The sequence below is a fragment of the Mus musculus genome, chromosome 12 (genome assembly GCF_000001635.26).
Source record: "Mus musculus strain C57BL/6J chromosome 12, GRCm38.p6 C57BL/6J".
NCBI lineage: Eukaryota > Metazoa > Chordata > Mammalia > Rodentia > Muridae > Mus > Mus musculus.
In genome coordinates, this window is record NC_000078.6 from 91,336,485 (window position 1) to 91,355,142 (window position 18,658).

An 18,658-nucleotide genomic window follows, 5' to 3' on the forward strand; every position below is an offset into this window, starting at 1 on the left:
GGACAGCCAGGACTACATAGCAAGACCCTGTTTCAAAAAGAAAAGAAGAGGAGGAGGAGGAGGAGGAGGAGGAAGAGAAGGAGGAGAAGGAGAAAGAGAGAGAGAGAGAAAGAGAAAGAAAGAGAGAGAGAACAAAAGAAAAGAAAATAACAACACTTCTGAATCAAATGATTTCCCATCTAGTATCATCAGAAACATGAATATAATTCGTGGTACAAGCAAAGTATTCAATTTTGCTTATCTACAAGGCAATGTCATCTTATTTCACAAATAAATAAATAAATTTGATTCCTACTTGAGATTAAATAAAATGGCTCTGCTCACCTGTGCCTCTAAATAGCAGACACCTCTCAAATGGTGCAGTCTATAGCTCAGGAGAGCCACAGAACAACGTTGCACTTATCCATGACCACAGAACTAATAAGCTAACTCATCTCTGCATCTTCTCCAGGATCTACTTCTCAAACTCATGTACCCAGTGCACTGTCTACATCCTTGCTCCAAACTATAAACTCTACATGTAAAATCATTCCGGATTAAGAAGAATGATGGATCTTTGCTAAGTTTATCACCTTGTCAAGAGAAATACAAGCATTAAGTTCTCTGTCTTACCAGTAATTAAGCTCACTAGTCAGTAATATAAACGCTTCATCCCCATCAGGTAAGTGTAAAAGTGACCTTAAACCACATTATACTGCATGGGGTAAAGAGCAGAGGCTCTGGAGACCATACTGCCTACATTGGAATGTGGATCCTGCCAACGGCCCTAGAATATAACCCTTAAGAAAATATAAAAACCTTAGTCCCTTTATAAAAAAAAAAAAAGGGAAAGAGAGAAAGAAAGAAAGAAAGAGAGAAAGAGAGAAAGAAAGAAAGAGAGAAAGAGAGAAAGAGAGAAAGAGAGAGAAAGAAAGAAAGAAAGAGAGAGAGAGAGAGAGAGAGAGAGAGAGGAAGGAAGGAAGGAAGGAAGGAAGGAAGGAAGGAAGGAAGGAAGGAAGACAGACAGACCTTCAAAGTGAAAAACTTGTTACTGTTGATGAAGAAAATAAAAGAGAATGAGAAATTTTATATTAATAACAACTTTTGGAAACTCTACAAAACTGTCAAAAGTTCAAAGGAGAGACTTTCAATGATAGCAAGTAAACTAAGAAATCAGATTCTAAATGGCTTGTGTCTACACACAAACAAGTTTTGTGTTCTACTTTTTTCCCTGAACTTCTAAAAGTTCGTGCACAAACCATCAGCCTCTGTGGCTGCGGCTGTCTGTGTGTCTGTCCTCTCTTTCTCTTCTTTGCTAACAGCTCTCCTACTGTGTCTCACCATGACACCAGCACTCTATGAAGGAAACGCGGTTTTAGAAACCTAAAGTTCGCTTCCTTCTTACTAACTCTCCTGCCCTCCTCTTCTAATTCCAGGTAAGTTTTATGGACTGTGCTTGATATATTTGACAGCTAGGGTTTCAGCTCACCACAGCAAAAATCATTGAGTCATGATAAACCATAAATTCACAAAGCTTTGAACTGTCCTATTAATAAATATTAGAGACTGATGACACAGCTCAGTTGCTGAAATACTAGCCACGAGCCATGAGGACCTGTTTTCCCTCCCTAGCACCCATGTAAAAGCTGGGTGTGGGACATGTCCCTGTCATCCTGGCACTTGGCAGGGACAGGCAGAACAGCCTTAGAGATCACTAGAGAAGCATCCTACCCTAATCTGTGAGCATCCAGTCCCAGAGATTTTTTTTTTTTTTTGAGACTCTATCTCAAAAATTATGTTACAGGGCTGGAGAGACAGTTCCATGGTTAAGAGCATTTGCTCTTGCAGAAGACCAGGCCACTCATGACTGCCTGTAACTCCAGATCCAGGAGATCAGGCACTTCTTCTGGCCTCCAGACACACATACACAAACACAGACATACGGTCAGACAGACAGACAGACAGACAGACTGATACACACACATACACACTCATATAGGGACGTATATAGCCTTTTTTAAAAAAGGCAGAGGGCTCCCAAGAATACCCAAGTTTGACCTAGAGTCCCCTTCTGCACACACATGTACACACATATATAAACACAAGCAAAAACTACACATTAAAATAGTCATATGCGCCAGGCGTGGTGCCGCAGGCCTTTAATCCCAGAACTCGGGAGGCAGAGGCAGGCGGATTTCTGACTTGGGGGTCAGCCTGGTCTACAGAGTGAGTTCCAGGACAGCCAGGGCTACACAGAGAAAACCTGGCTCAAAACCCCCACCCCCAAAAATAGTCATATAATAGCACAACATCATTTTCTTAATCTCTGTCCACATGTTAATTACAGGAATGAACTGGTACGCTCAGTAAACCACGCCCCCGGGAACCCTTACAGGAATGAACTGGTCCGCTCGGTAAGCCATGCCTCCCGGAACCCTTACAGGAATGAACTGGTCTGGTCGGTAAGCCATGCCTCCCGGAACCCTTACAGGAATGAACTGGTCCGCTCGGTAAGCCATGCCTCCCGGAACCCTTACAGGAATGAACTGGTCCGCTCGGTAAGCCATGCCTCCTGGAACCCTGACCCCAGTTTACCGGCTTCTTCTGAAAAGCTCCCTGTTGAGGTCATCTCCAAGCCGAACCTGTTCACTGCTGAGGTCGCGGAGGGACTGATGAAAAGTATGGAGCTGCAAAGCAAAGCACAGTCAGCCCTTAGGATCTGCTCGCTCTTCCCTAAAGAACCCATCGGAATAAGGACTCCTGTCAACAAAAATAACCAATTGCTCCATCACCATTCATAATCACTAATGACAATAACCATTAATGATAAATGCTTCTCATTAAGACATACGCCTTTCAAAGGCTAGTCCTCCAGTGACCATCACACTCTCCCCGAATAGCAATTTCCCTCCTTGTGTGTTACCTGGAGGTGTGACTTATTTCAGAACTACAAGTTCTAACAGTGCTGTCAGTCCAGCCACTGGAGTGCAGAACCAACCACAGCAAATGCCCATGCTGTGTTACAATAACTCATCACTACATCGGCCCACATGCCTAGTTGGACAACATTACCTGCCATGACACTATTACCCACACGTGAGGAACCATGTATAAGAAAGCCTGGAGCCACATTAGTCCTAAGAGGAATGCTAAATTTAACTCCACAGTCCATCAAGAACAGAACAAAGCATTTCACATGTATTCTCTGAGAGGATCATACAGCAGTGCAAATGTCCTCAAAGCACCTACACGCTAGCAAGGCTGGAGGGTAAAACATAATGAAGTATGACAGTGTTCAATGTGTACATAATTGCAGGCAGATATCAAGCAATACCATAGAGCCAAGATTTTTTTAGAGCAAAGAAATAATGAATGTAAATCAGGATAGAGCTGGAGAGACGGCTCAGCAGTTAAGAGCACTGGCTGCTCCTCCAGAGGACATGGGTTCGATTTCCCACAACCATATAATACTCACAAGCATCTGTAATCCCAGTTTTAGGGGATCATGCATCATCTTTGGACCTTTGTAGGCACCAAGCATGCACACATCGTACAGATATACACGCAGACAAAACACCCCAACACATCAAACTTTTTAAAAACAAATCTTTATTGTTTTTAAAGTCAGGAAAGGGTATATCCATTCCTGAAAGAAGAAGCCTAAGAGAGCCTTAGGAGTATAAAACAGTTTATTTCTTTTGTCCTGGACGGTAAATACATGGCCTTCAATCTATTGTGCTTTAGGCATTAATATAAAGACTGCATATGTGTATGTGTGCTATAATTTATAATAAAATAATTTTTGGTTACAAAGATTTACAGAAACAAGAAATACCCATTTCAATAAATGCTCACTGAACAACTAACAACTTCCCTCCTGGGAAATAAGCATATGACAGCCTGAGGTGGGGGAAAACATGCAAACAGAGAAGAGCCTCTCACTGGAGCATTAGGAACACACACAGGAGGAAGAGCCTTGAGAAAACAGGCTTAGGGATGAAGAACAGAAAGAAGAAGGGTAATGGATGACTGACAGAGTCCACGGAGCTTTGCCATCAGGTCACAAATTCCCAATTTATAAAGCAGAACCCGAGGATCTCTGCCTAAGGTTAGATAGGTGCAGCTATCTAACCTTAAAAACCTACCAATTTTATCCATGTAATAGCTTTAAAAGCTACTTCCTCCTCTGTAACTCCAGATATCCCAATGCAAATGGCCATCCATTCACACTAGAACACACTATCCTAACTCAGGTGTCCACACTGACCCCTTGCTGCTGTTGAGACACAATGACCATCTGCTCGTCGACATCGTGAACATGGCCTACCTTCAACTGCCCACACACAGGTGCTGTCATCACTAACTGTGCTACCTTGGATGATTCCATCCAGATTCAGATCTCCATTCAGTCAGCCTTTCTACAGAGCCTTTTGTGACAGGAGCAGGTCGCATGTCCACCTCACCCCGCCCCATAGCGTGGGTTTCTTTCCATAATAGTGTGTACCTCAATTCATACTGTGGGCACATTCATGGAGTTAATTGTTTAATACCTAGCTACCCCATCTAGAATATGAGCTGAGTGAAAAGGCAAGTGTTTCACTCATTACTGATTCCTAACATAAGCAATGTTCCAAAATCAGAGGAGCTAAGGACAGAAAATGAAAACTGAATGAGGAATGTTCCAATAGTCCCTATGCTGTTAAATCCCACAATCTACAGCTGCAAGTTATACTTATCAAAAAATAATACAGCCGTGGGAAAATTCCTACAAGGGGTTCCCTAATGCACTTGGCCCATTTCATATTATGCTAAAGCAAGCAACAGCCACAGATGAGTTTCCTGAAACAATGGTTGAGCACCTAATCCTGACAACACTATCAAAACAAGGATGCCAAAGTTGGAAGCTGCTTCTATCCTGTTCTAATTAATTTAGCTACCTAAGACAATGAAGGAAAACTCAGCTCTGGGGAAAAGAAAAAACTTTAATAAGCAGAGAAAGAAATATATTCATAGAAGCTATTTATAATACTTCAAGACTCTTTGGGGAATACACTTTCAAGTTTCTTACCTAATATTAGTAAATCAACCATCTAAATGAGGCGATACTCTCTTATGAAATAACGCTTACCTTCAAAGAGAACGGGACTTTTGCTAGCCCTCACCACTGAGCTAAACACACCTTGAACACACTTAAGCACTGCATCTTTCTGCTTTAATTAGGGTTCTGATGGCCATGACCAAAGGTAGAGTTTCACCTTGTAGTCCATTGTCCAAAGAGAGTCAGGTCATGACAGCTGCTGATTGACAGATATAAAAAATATGGTCCACTAGCTTGCCCCTCATGGCTTGCTCAGCCTACCTTGTTATACCATCTCAGAGCACCTGCCCAAGGATGGCACTACCTAAAGTGAGTAGAGCTCTTCAGCCTCGTCTACAGGCCAATCTTCTGAAGGCGTTTTCTCAGTTAAGATGCCCTCTTCCCAGACACATCTAAGTTGTGTCAAGCTATTGAAAGCTAGCCACTACACTTGCTATGTACTCAGCCTGTTTGTTTAACCTACCCGACTTAGAAAACAATGCATGTCTGTCTCTCTCTCTCTGTTTGTGTGTGTGTGTGTGTGTGTGTGTGTGTGTGTGTGTGTGTGTGTGTGTGTGTTTATTAATCATTTGTTGAAAACAGAAATCAAGTCAAAGCAACCTTACACAACAAATATCCACCACTGCTACATCCACTCCAGTAGTGACATGCGTGACAGGCCTCAAAATCCTGGACGCAGTCCTGAGGCGAAAAGTTCACGGAAACTTAGTCTCCTGGAAATTTGGCATTCCCATAGTTAGAATGCCCCAGATTTGTCCCTGTGATAGTTGGAGGGTCTTGCATGCTTTCGTACAGTATTTTACTGGATAAGAATTAGAAATCTCAGGGCAAGCTTAGCAAAGTATACTTAGAATCTTCATTATAGTTATGTATGACAGACTATATTACTTATTAGTAGAAAGTCCCTGAGCTAATCCCATATGCAAGAATTTACAATTATCCAGGAAGAAGGAAAGTTGTGGTCTAAGAAAGAACTAGAGTAAATACTTAGAACTATAGGTAGCTGTTACACCCAAACACAGGAATTTACAATGGCCTAGGGGGAAGGTGGACTATATAATAGACTAGAATTGGAACTATGGCAAGGGCAAGAAGCCCTTGCCCCTGGCTTCTAAGACTAAGCTGATCTTAGGTGGGGCTGCTTTTGATCCCAGTTGTTAACATTGATTTTTATCCCAGTTGGTTCCTGTTAGCTTTTTGTACGCATTCCTCTGTTTTGTGTAAAAGTCACTTATAAGACTGGTGCTGCCTTGAGACAAATTACATTCAGATACAGCACACTCCTTTGTGTCCGCGTCTGTTTGTCATTTCTCGCCAACTCCTTGCCCACCTGTCCAGAACCCCAATTTCTTCCACGGATTGAGGGACTGGGGCCGTGACTGGGGCCGGTCCACGGCACACCATAAATGTTGGAAACAGCGTATTGCTTAATAAAAGCATTTTGCCATATGGACTTCTTTGGGATAAATTGGTATCAATCTGAGTCAGTGACTTAATCCATTATAAAACTCTGTTGAAGATTTCTATTAGTAAGGTGGTGGTGGTGCACACCTTTAATCCCAGCACTTGGGAGGCAGAGGCAAATGGATCTCTGTGAATTTGAGACCAGCCTGGTCTACGGATCAAGTTCCAAGGCTATAGAGAGAAACCTTGTCCTTTTTTTTTGTGGGGGGGGGGGGGGGGAGATCTGTAAAGAATCCTTCATTCCTGTACAATTTTTTTTCTGTATTGTTCACAAGAGTGAACACAGAACAAAGCCCTTCACTAGGGACAGAAAGATGATAGAGACACATAAGTTACTTACAGACTACAGACTACAGGTCAGCAGGAAATCACAAACTACAGAGACAGAAGACACAGGGAAAGAAGTGAAGATTCAAATGCGGCTCGCTCTTGACCAAATTAACCCGAGGGAAGAACTGCTTTTGCTTTCCTCAGAGTGACACCGACATGTTTCAGTGCCTCGGAGGCTACCTTTAATGTGTTTTACTGACTTGTTTGTTCATAGCTGGTCCAACTTGGCAAAACAGTATCTAACTTAGCAGGGCTTTCTGAAGAGTAAACCACCTGCACAGGAAATGAAAGAAAACATGTTCAGCTAAACTCAGTGAACAAGTTTTATGTCAACTTGACACAAGCTACTTATCAGAAAGGGAAGAACCTCAATTGAGAAAATCTTCCATAATGTCTGGCTCTAGAGTATTTTCTTAATTAGTGATTGTTGGTGGAGGTGGCATTATGGGTGGTGGCATTCCTGGGCTGGTGGCCCTGAATTCTATAAGAAAGCAGGCTGGGCAAGTCATGAGGAGTAAGTCAGTAAGCACCCATCCATGGCCTCTGCATCAGCTCCGGACTCCAGGTTCCTGCCCTGCTTGACTTCCTGTCCTGACTTCCTTTGATGATAAACACAGATATGAACGTGTATAGTCAAATAAACCCTGTTCTTCCCAAGTTGCTTTGGTCATGGTGTTTCATCATGGCATAGTAACTCTAACTAGGAAACTCAGTTTTTTCATTCCTTTTATTGTTTGAAAGTTCCATACAGGTAATATAATGTACCTGGATCAAACCCACTCCCAGTCCCTGCCTTCGACACTTTCCGTGTGCCCCACCACTTGTCCCTGCCAACTCCATATGCTTTGTTGTTAGCCCTACTGTGTTTACATGATACTGCAGGAGCAGGGGTGTAGAGCTAGGTACTGGAGCATGTGTAGCCTCTCAGGGATCTCGCTCATGAAGAAAACTCACACTGCCTACACTCCTCAGACAGTGCTGGAGTTTCGTGAGCCTCTTCTTCTCTGCTTGGATTTTGACTGACCTGCTCTTATATAACTCTTTCAAATATAGGTATAGCTGCTGTGAACTCATATGTGCAGCGGTCTGGTCCTGCTTGCCAAATACTTTGTTGCTGCAGATGTCTACTACCTCGGGGTCTTACAATCTTTCCACTACTGCTTCCATAATGATCCCCGAGCCTCGGCAGGAGAGGGTATGATATAAATGCCCCATTTAGAGCTGAGTGCTCCAGTCTCATTGCATGCACATTGACCATCTGTAGGTCTCTGTATTCATCACCATCTACTACAGAAGAAAACCAAAGCTTCGCTGATGAGAGCTGCCGAATGTTCTCATCTATGGGTTTAAAGGCATGGCCTTAGGGAAAAACGGGACACGTCAATTCTATGTCCATTTAGGAGAATAATTTAGGAGAATAGCATTAGCTTCTTCCCTTTGACTTAGGCATCATGTGTTTGTCTCAGGGTATAGTAGCAGACATAAGTTGCATCTTGTGGAACAGCCCTTAAACCCATCTAGACAGTAGCTGATTACTCCCCTGCCACTCGTGCCACTGTTGCACCAGTAGGTCATTTTTCCAGGCCAATTGTTATTGTAACTGACAGGGTCCAGAGCTGGTTAAGTCTGTGCATCATTTTTCTCCCCTGATACAATATATAGAACTTCCTAGCACTATAGCAGCTATCCAGGGAGAAGGAGTTTTCAGATGAGTACTAGCGAGTACTAGCTCTCCATTTCTCAGCTGGTGTAAATACAGCAGTTTTTATCTTTCTACCCAAATACTCAAGCATAGCCAAGAGCAATGGCACTAGTCTATAATGTTGGGAAGTAGGGGAATATTATGGGACATCACTGATTAGCAATGCAAAAAGAGGTATCCCATACCTGGCACTTACCATTTTTTATTTGATAGCCTATAGAATCTGGAAGAATCATTGACCCCATTATAAGGTGACTCCACTTGAACTCCGTGTGTGTGTGTGTGTGTGTGTGTGTGTGTGTGTGTGTGTATGTATTAGGGAGACTCTCTAGTAGTAGGCTTCTATATGGCTTTTTTTTTAAGATTTATTTATTTATATATGTAAGTACACTGTAGCTATCTTCAGACACTCCAGAAGAGGGCATCAGATTTCGTTACGGATGGTTGTGAGCCACCGTGTGGTTGCTGGGATTTGAACTCGGGACCTTTGGAAGAGCAGTCAACACTCTTAACCACTGAGCCATCTTGCCGGCCCCCTATATGGCTTTTTTAAATGTCTTCAGGATTAATTATCCTTCCCCATACTCTCTTCTACCCAGCCCTTCCAACACCCAATCCACTTAAGCCTTTCTGTTTTACTATTTCCTTCCCTGCTTCATATCACCTGTATTCTATCTCCCTACCTAACTGGAGATCCACCCACTAACACATGGCGCCTTACTATTTTCCGGACTTCTATAGATACACTCCAATTTAAACACACATATCCACCTCTGCTAACACATTGCCCACCACCTGCTAACACTCCTTAAACCCTGCCCAGCAGCCGCAACAGCACCCCCCGGACCCCATATTCCAGCCCACAACTTCGATAAAGGAATTCTGCTTTACTGGAGGCCACCTCACCCTCAGAGACCAGCCAGGTCCCCAAAACCACAGAGGCCACACAAGTACTTGGAACCCCAGAGGCAATGTTAACACCCAAAAACTCAGAGGTCACGCAGGCCACGAATACCCCAGTGCAAACACCTTACTGGACATGAAGACTTGCTAGTCACCAGAAGCCCAGGCAACTCAGGCCAGAAGACCAGAGAGGAAACATAAACCAAAGGAAAAAAATCAAAAAAAATCCATCTAACAAAGATAAACTCAGAAATCAGCTCTAAAACTCCAAACCCAGATGACTAGAGGCCAGGGTAAGAACACAATCGACAACAGTCAGGGCAGTATGCCACCACCAGGGCCCAGCTATCCCACTACAGCAAGCCCTGGATTATCCAGCACAGCTGAAGCACAAGAATATGACCTTAAACACAATCTTATAAAGATGACAGAAGCAGACTTATAGAGAAAATGAATAAATCCCTTAAAAAAATACACGACAATACAATCAAACAGGTAAAGGAAATGAATAAAACTGGGCAAGACCTGAGAATGGAAATAGAAGCAATGAAGAAATCACAAACTGAAGAAGTCCTGGAGAGGAAAACCTAGGTAAAAAAACAGAAAATACAGATACAGGCATCACCAATAGAACACAGGAGATGGAAGAAGGAATCTCAGGCTTTGAAGATACAATAGAAGAAATTAATACATCTGTCAAAGAAAACTTTAAATATAAAAAGACACATGTCTGACACAAATATGAAACACTATGAAAAGACTAAACCTAAGAACAATAGAGATAAAAGAAGATTCCTAGCTCAAAGACCCAGAAAATATTTTCAACAAAATCATTGAAGAATATTTCCCAAACATAAAAAAAGAGATGCTTATAAATGTAGAAGAAGCTTACAGAACACCAAGTAGATTGAACCAGAAAAGAAAATCCTTCTGCCACATAACAATCAAAACACTAAATGTACAGAACAAAGAAAGAATATTAAAAGCTGCAAGGGGAAAAGGCCAAGTAACATTCAAAGGCAGATTTATTAGAATTACACCCAACTTCTCAACAGAGACTCTAAAAGCCACAAGGGCCTGGGCAGATGCCTTGCAGAGAGCTAAGAGACCCAGATGCCAACCCAGCAAACCTTTCCATCAGCAGAAAATTCATCCCTGAATTGTCAGAAACATTCTTTCTGGTGGAAGCAGCTGCAAAGGACAGGCATGAAGGAGGGGTACGTGGGACTTGTCTGCACTAGGGTCTCCTTAATCTTAGAGAATAGAGAAATATTTCCGCATTGAAAATAATATATATTTGGCTTAAAAAGAAAAAAAAACAAAACAAAACAAAAAGCTATCATTCTGAGTAAGGTAACCCAGACCCACAAAGACAAATACTGTGTATTCTCTGTCATATATTGATACTAGCTTGGCATCCTTGGATATGTATGTTAATTCCTGTTATGCAAAGTTATTGATGATGATCACATTCTTAGTTAAGATACATCCATAAAGGTAAAATGTCAGTAATGTCTATATAAACATAGGCTAGGATAGATAAACTATGCAGTGTTATGGAGTACCTGGACCATGTCGTCTGTCTCCGAAACAAAGCGAACACCCGTTCTGAACCTGTTTCGTTTAATCCCCTGTAGGTCGTAGTCCTTCAGAGGTGAGGTAGGTGCAAAGCGGAGATTCTCTTTCAAATGCAAAGAAGAAAAAAGGCATTAAAACACTGCATGAGAACAAACAAAATTCCACTTAATACCTACAGACCAGACAAGGAGATATGTAGGGACTCTTAGCCTAACTCCCCACGTAACATGCTGCAGCCATAAAGATCTCAACAACATTGTACTTAAAGCAGATAAAATGAACAACAAACTTAGCCTGGAAACAGAACTTGCCAAAGGATCCAATTTTTATCACTGTCCAAAGCAACAACGTATTTTATCTTTCATGAAAATAATTATTAAATACTTAAAATCTTTAATTCTCCCTATAATATCCCACTAGTAAGATCAAATCTTGCAAATATCAAATCAATTAATCTAAAGCCAAAATAGTGCATAACAATCAATAAAAACAGACTTCATAAGAAATAAGTAAGTGTCCAATTTTAATCACTATTTGAGTAATAGCAGTGTTCATAACTCAAGGTACCAATATTCCTCCAACTAAACCACTCCCATTACTGTGGGTGTTTCTGTGTGATTCAAATATGATTCTCAGTACTACAAGGAAATATGAGATTAATTATAGGCAGAGTGTTCAATAACTTTTAACACAACCCTTGGCATTTGGCTGAACATGAAGGCTAAAATTCACCTGATTTTAGCATATGTTACAGCATACTTGATAATCAGAAACTTTAAAACTACTCTGCCAAGACAAGATTAGGAAGAAAATATACCACAAATAAACTTCACTTGTTCACTTGTTCCGAAGCTTGGACAGCTCCAGGCAGTACACAGAGCCTGAGAAAAATAAAGCTAACAAGCCCAGACTCAGAAAGACCCTTTTAAAAAAGATACACTATACTTCCCACAACTGCACATACTAATCTTGTGTGTGTAGATAGATAGATAGATAGATAGATAGATAGATAGATAGATAGGGATATAATTTTCAAGATCTATAATGTTATTATAATCTTTAATCTTTTTCTCTAAAAGCCAAATCCACTCAGTATGCACTTCAAAAATATTTTGAAATGTAAAAAGAATAAAGGCTTTTGAACCCTGTGCAGAGTTTACCTGCCACAGCGCCAGAAGCGAGGTTACTTTTAGACCATGTGAGGGGTTTACCTGTCACAGCGCCACCATCAAGGTCACTTGCACTCAGGCTGGTGACAGAAACACTTCTCCCTCCTGAGCTTCTCCGTAAGCGCTGACTCCTCAGTTGGTTTATTGACTGCTCCAAATCCTCCTTTAACTGAAGAAGATGATGAAGAGTTACTCCTCTTAACTTCAAGCCACACGAAACTACAGATCCGGAAGCTGTTTCTGAAATACCCAACTTCCGGGGGTGGGGGGAGGGGGGAGGCTATCAGAGGAATTTTGAACTGAGTTGTGTTAGGAAATAAACTAATAAACATAAGTACTTGAAGAATAAATGCTAAGGTCTGGTTTATAATGGTATCTATCACTACCTTATCCCCTATTGCCAACAAAGAGATACTCACCTTATTTAAGGGCTGGCAAACTACACTGAAATGACTAACTCACATTTGTGGAGAAATATAACAAGACCAGCCAACATATTTGAAGAAAAAGAAAAAGCATCGTTCTAAACGTTCGGTCAGAAACTAAAGGCTAGGCACTGATCATCTATTGAAGAGTCTGAGGCTACTACAACAACATGCACCACCAAACAGCGTCAGAACAGCACATCCATTCACTGAAAGATGATGCATGCTAGAGAACAGTGAGAACAAATGTCACCACATACGAGGGATTGGAGCGGTTAACAACCATGCACTCATGAGTGGACAATATGCACACTTAGATGGTGAAGGCCATGCAGGAAAGGCTGTGGAAAGCAAATGAGCTTCCGGGATCCGGCCCACCATTTTTTGCATGGCTGCAATGGGTATGCCCTAAAGAGGCATGGACTCCAGAGACGACATGGAATGCTTCCCATTGCTGTATTCCTCATGTATCTGGCATGGCTGGAGAGACACTCACTGCCTACTGTTTCCGGGGTACTAACCCACTCAGTTGGGCAGATTTCCTGCAGAATCTATATGAAGATGAACTTTCATGTAACAATGCTATTTAGATCAATTGATGGTTTCATAATTCTGTATAATGATTTTTATCGAATTGATTCAAGTAATTTTAAGCCTCCACACAGAATAAGGAAGGTTCAAAAAGAGTTCTATGAACCTTTATGTGTCACAAGCATGCAATTGCACTAGGAAGAGAAACATGTTTGGGACCAATTTATGATCAAAGAAAAATATCCACTCCAAGGATGAGGCCACAGGTGTGCATCATAATAAAGTAAGGCCATGAACATATAAAACTATTGCTTTGAACCTGTAATGAGCTTATGGAATAAAAGACAGATAAAACTGCTGCTTTGAATTTGTAATCAACAATTCTGCTGTACCCAAATCCCTCTTGTGTAATATTTTATCTGTTTTCAAATAAAGTAGTTCTTGTTCTTACGTGGAGAACTTTGCTTTAGGCAATATAAAAGGACTAGCTGAGAAAATAAAGTTGTTGAACCTTCTCTCCACTCACCACATATGTGCATATACGTATATGTGTAAGGTTGTTGGGGCTCTGCTCCACCCACCAACTGTGTGTATATATGTAAGCTTTACTCTGTCCACAAAATGTGTGTATATAAATGTGGGTATGTATATATAGGTATGTGCATGTGTGAAATTGGCATAACGAGCCCCCTTTACTTCGTCCATTAAATGTATGTATGAGTGTGTGATTTTTTTCTTTTTCTTTTTCTTTAACTTTCTTGCCATCCCAGGTAATTGTGGGATTGTTGTTTGTTTGTTTGTTTGTTTGTTTGTTTGTTTTTCTAATTGTCTGTGGCTATCAGCAGGATGTACTCACCAAAAACAATCAGCTCTGGTGACAGAAAAGTAAAAGAGAGTTCAGAATTACAAGAATTACAGTTACAAGGAGTGCTGGTCTCAAACCGCCAGAGCCACTAGCTATATATGGCTCCTCCCCCCACCCCTCGCTTTTTTTTTTCTCTCTTTTAATTGCCTGCCATGATTAACAGAGGTCTTCAAATGCCAGGAGTTACCAGATTTTGACCCATTGCTAACTCTATGCCCCACCTCAGTTTACTCTGTGTATCAAAGCTGATATTTGACACTTAGACTACTTAGAGCTACCTATATTGAACAAAATATGCTAAATACTGGGAATAATATCCAGACAAACACACAATGGTCCACTTAAGAAGAATCAACTAGCACCCAAAAGAACGGAAGAAAAGCTGTCCACCCTGACTTGTGGGAAACTTCAGCTCCAGCTAGGACCCTTATGCAAACATGAATTAAAAATAAGAACGACAATAATAATGCATGAATCCATCTCAAGTCATGTCCAACTCTTCAAAACCAAGATCAAAACAAAAGAGTTGTTGGAGAAGAACCTCTGCAGAACTCAACTCTGCAGGAGTGGAAAGGGAGAACACCTCTTACTGTGAGCACCAACAAGTATTTAGCCTGAGGAAGTGTAGGGAAACTAGCTGGGCCAGCCACAGGAAAAGCATAGACAAAACAGAAGAGTAACATATGACAAGTCGTCTTTCATTTAGCTCCTTACAGTCGGCTAACTCTAATCTGACCACACTCTTGGAAGCAAAGTCGGCTGCGTCTCTCCCCGTCGTTTCTGGAAAGCAAGCTGCTCTTCGGTCTCATATTCAGTCACCTCGTTTCCCTTCAGCTAAGTTGTCTCTTCCTCAAACCACGCCCACCCCCACCATGATGTTTGTATCCATCCTTGGATAAAACATTCGGAGGTCTTCTTTTTAACTTCTCTGCTGCTTTATTGTGTGGCTATTTGAGTTCTATTTGTTTTGTCCTGCCTTTTTTAGCCATAGGGACCACAGAATAAATAACTTGGTATCTTACATGTGTTGGAAATTCTCAGTCACTCACTGTTTTTGCCCTGTTCTCTCCTCTTGTCTCCTGTCCCTCATCCTCTCCTTCTTACGGGTTTGGTTTGATTGAGACAGTGCCTCCCATAGTAGCCCAGGCTGGCTTGATAATCTTCCTGCCTAGCCTCATGAGAGCTGCGATGGAGAGCATGACACCAACCTGGTATGCATTATTACTGTAATGCTGTCCTCTCGTATCCTTCTGATCTTTTCCTGTTCTCTTTTCTGTGGGTTCACCCCTCCATTCTTACATTCTTCTCTATGGAGAGCGTCTGTTGGCCGTCTTTTAATCCATTCTCTTTTCAACTGCCTACCAGCTTCTACTCAGTCCTCCCACTGAAAGCTGCCTGGTTATTTACGTCATCTGATTTTCAAGGTGTGCGATTTTCCCTCCAGCAGGAAGTCATCTTAGAATCAATAGAAATCCCAAACCGCCTCAATCCAGGTAAGAATAGGATTTATTCAGTCCCCTTGAAGGCTGGTCTGTTTTCAGTTTCAATCCATCATCTCTTACTAGGTCACCCTTTGCAGTGACAGCTGATTTTTGCAAGGGACTAATCGAGGTTCTGCATTTCCAAGTGATTTCTGACTCCAGAAACTCTGTTTGGAAGCCACCTCTAGATTTAGCTATGTTCTTGAAGGAGGAAAAGAGTCCTTCTAAACTTCCGTTTCTCACCAGAGCCTGTATGGAAGCCTCACTACCTCAGCAGCCCCCAGTCACCCAGGGCATCACTCCTGCCTTTCTTCCCTTGCTAGTTGGTCTACAAAGGGACTGGTCCCCAAACCAGAGCATGCCAGGCCAAAATGACTTCGACGTGAACACGCTGGCTAGCCAATCCTAAGCTATAGATAAAAGTAATAAAATACACACATACATACACAGAAAGAGACAGACAGAGGCAGAAAGACACAGACAGGCAGACTGACAGACAGACAGAAGGACAAGACAACACAGATAGATAGATGAGGGGGCAGGCATACGCAGACAGAGATGTACACAGACCGGACACACACACACACAACATAAACTATATTTTAAAACATATATTACAGAACAAGAGAAATGAAGTACCACTTCAAAATCTAGGAGCAATAATAAGTACTGGAAATTAATCACTCTAGAAATTGGATGAAATTTAGAATAATGTCCAGTCTAATGCTATAACTTTCCATAGGGGGCTGGAGAGATGGCTCAGCAGTCCAGAACCTGGGTGCAGGGGGGCAGGAGAGTATCAACCCCCAAGAGTTGCCTTCTGACTAGTCATGGCCTGTGAACTCGTGCACAGACACACACAGATGAATAAAGTAGATTTTAAATGGCCTTAGTAAATGCTTAATAATGGTGATTATCAGATAAATTAAAGAAATCACAAATAAATGTTTAGCAAATATATTATGAGCACTTAAATATTGCCATAATGAAGTATGCATGATTATGTTAATGTTTTAAGTAATGAAACTTGGTCTCCAAATAACTTGTTTAATAATAACTTTAATAACTTGTTCAAAGTAACTGAGGTAATTTCTAAGGGAAAAAAATCAGAATTCAATTTCAATTCTGAGTCCAAAGACTAAATTTCTTCCTTAAGCCTCAGGGACATTCCTTTGCATTATTTTATGTTTTACAACATGTGAATGCAAGGACATGTGCCGGGCACACATGCAGAGGTCAGGGGACAGCTTTCTGGAGTCGGGTGCTCTCTTCAGCATGTGGGTTCCAGGGACTGAACTTGGATTACCATCCTTGCACACAGAGCTCCTTTACTCTGAGCCATCGCACCATTTTCTAGGAAAGAAATATTTTCACATCTCATAGCTTCACATAAGAAACTTGGAGATATAGCTTTCAACAGGAAAATAACCTAATTCAAAACTCTGAAGTACATTCATTAAAATGGACTTAACAGAAGGTAACTAATTAAATTTCTTACCCACAGACCGCCATTACTTAAGTTATTGAAAGACGGCCCTTACCTTTAAGCTCTTAATGAACTAGTGCAAATCAGGCATTCAACTCTGGGCTATGATAAATACCTAATGTCTGGCTTAAACCACTTTCTTTGGTGTCATCGGGTACTTTTGACAAGTGAAACCCTGTTGGGAATTGGTTCTAATGCTTTCTCTTGATTCGACCCCCTAATTGGGAATCTGCAAGTCTAGACACTGATGGTCTCTGTCCCTGGTTGGTTTTTGATTGATCAATAAAGAACCAATGGCCAATGGCTGGGCAGAGAACGAGGGGCAGGACTCCTAGCTTCCCGGAGAAGAAATACAGAAAGGAGAAAGAAAGGATCTCTGCCAGAAGAAGAGAGTAGGTCGGACCACCCTGGGAAGGAACAGGGCGGGGGAGTAACAGCCGAAATGTAGGTACAAGAAGGAAAGCGGCCCCCAGAAGCGTCTTGGGTAGCAAAGATAAAGGGCTCGCCCAGAAGGAGACAGGGCAACAAGATAAAATATAGATTTAAGAGGTTAAGTTAAGTCAGAAATGCTGGAGGAGAAAATGTGCTGGCTGAGGGGAGGTTTAGAAGTGCCCAGCCACTGAGCTAGTCAAGACATAACACAATTAGCTGGTGTGTGTGTGTGTGTGTGTGTGTGTGTGTGTGTATGTGTGTATGTGTCTTTCATTCACAAATCCAAAAAGCTTTTGGGTGGGCTATTCGTCCAATGGTTGGCTGTAAGTATCTGCATTTGAGGACAGCCATGCTAGGCTCCTGTCTGCCAGCACAACGTGGCATCAGTGTAGTGTCAGGTTTGGTGCCTGTGAATGGGATGGATCCCAAGTTGCGCCAGTCACTGGATGGTCTTTCCCCATAGGAAATTTTTAATCAAAGTACGTATTAGAAAAAGTTACCTACTAATGCAAGTTTCTATGTTATAATTTGACCTTATGTCTTTATCCTTAAAATGAACTTAATTAACCTACTGGTATGAAGCAAGAAATATACTTTAAGACCCTATTAACTATTTTAGTCTCATCAACACCACCCCACCCACTGGTCACTGAGCAGAACATTTACAAGAGTGGCGTATGGAAATCTCTGCTGCTGGTGAAGGGGAGAGCCTGTGCCACAACAGGCGACCTGGACCCTACTCCACTGCATAGCAGTGACAAGAAGAGCTGCTTCCGAGACGCCTCAGTCCTAGCTCACTTCCAGACTCCCTCCCGATTCCATTCTGCATGGGTTCCAACTCGCTCTCATTCCAGGCCTTGTGCCAACTAAGATATAATGACTTTATGACACTGGGCTTATTTTCAATAAGTGCAAGTAGCCTCCAAAAATCTCAATCCTCGGTGTGTGATCATTTAATCTTCCAAACTTTCAATATAAGGTCCTCATTTTCAGGAATATGAAGTTACAGCATAGCTTAGCCTAAGAGCACCTGCAGCTTTTACAAAGAACACAAGTTTACTTCCCAGGACCCATCTGGGGCAGCTCACAGCCACCTACAACTCCAGCTCCAGGGGATCCAACACTCACACACACATGTACACATGCACATAAATAAAAATAAATCTTTACAGTTACACCATTGGGAAACAGTGAGTAATCACGCCAGCTTAGTGA

The 18,658-nt window shown here is 41.8% G+C and overlaps 1 protein-coding gene across 8 annotated transcripts in view; it reads right to left on the reverse strand.

Moving 5' to 3' along the window:
• Positions 1 to 18,658, reverse strand: part of Cep128 (centrosomal protein 128) — a 385,966-nt gene that overhangs the window by 337,995 nt on the left and 29,313 nt on the right. For all 8 annotated transcript variants that reach the window (XR_001780497.2, XM_017315228.2, XM_030246966.1 and 5 more), the window contains 3 exons: positions 12,266 to 12,392; positions 11,042 to 11,157; positions 2,575 to 2,666 (listed from right to left, as the gene is read on the reverse strand). Coding sequence is in view for 6 of the 8 variants with exons in the window: in XM_030246965.1 (XP_030102825.1) it covers positions 2,575 to 2,666; positions 11,042 to 11,157; positions 12,266 to 12,392 (335 nt within the window). In the remaining 2 variants the exon portion in view is untranslated. The remainder of the gene's footprint in view (positions 1 to 2,574; positions 2,667 to 11,041; positions 11,158 to 12,265; positions 12,393 to 18,658) is intronic.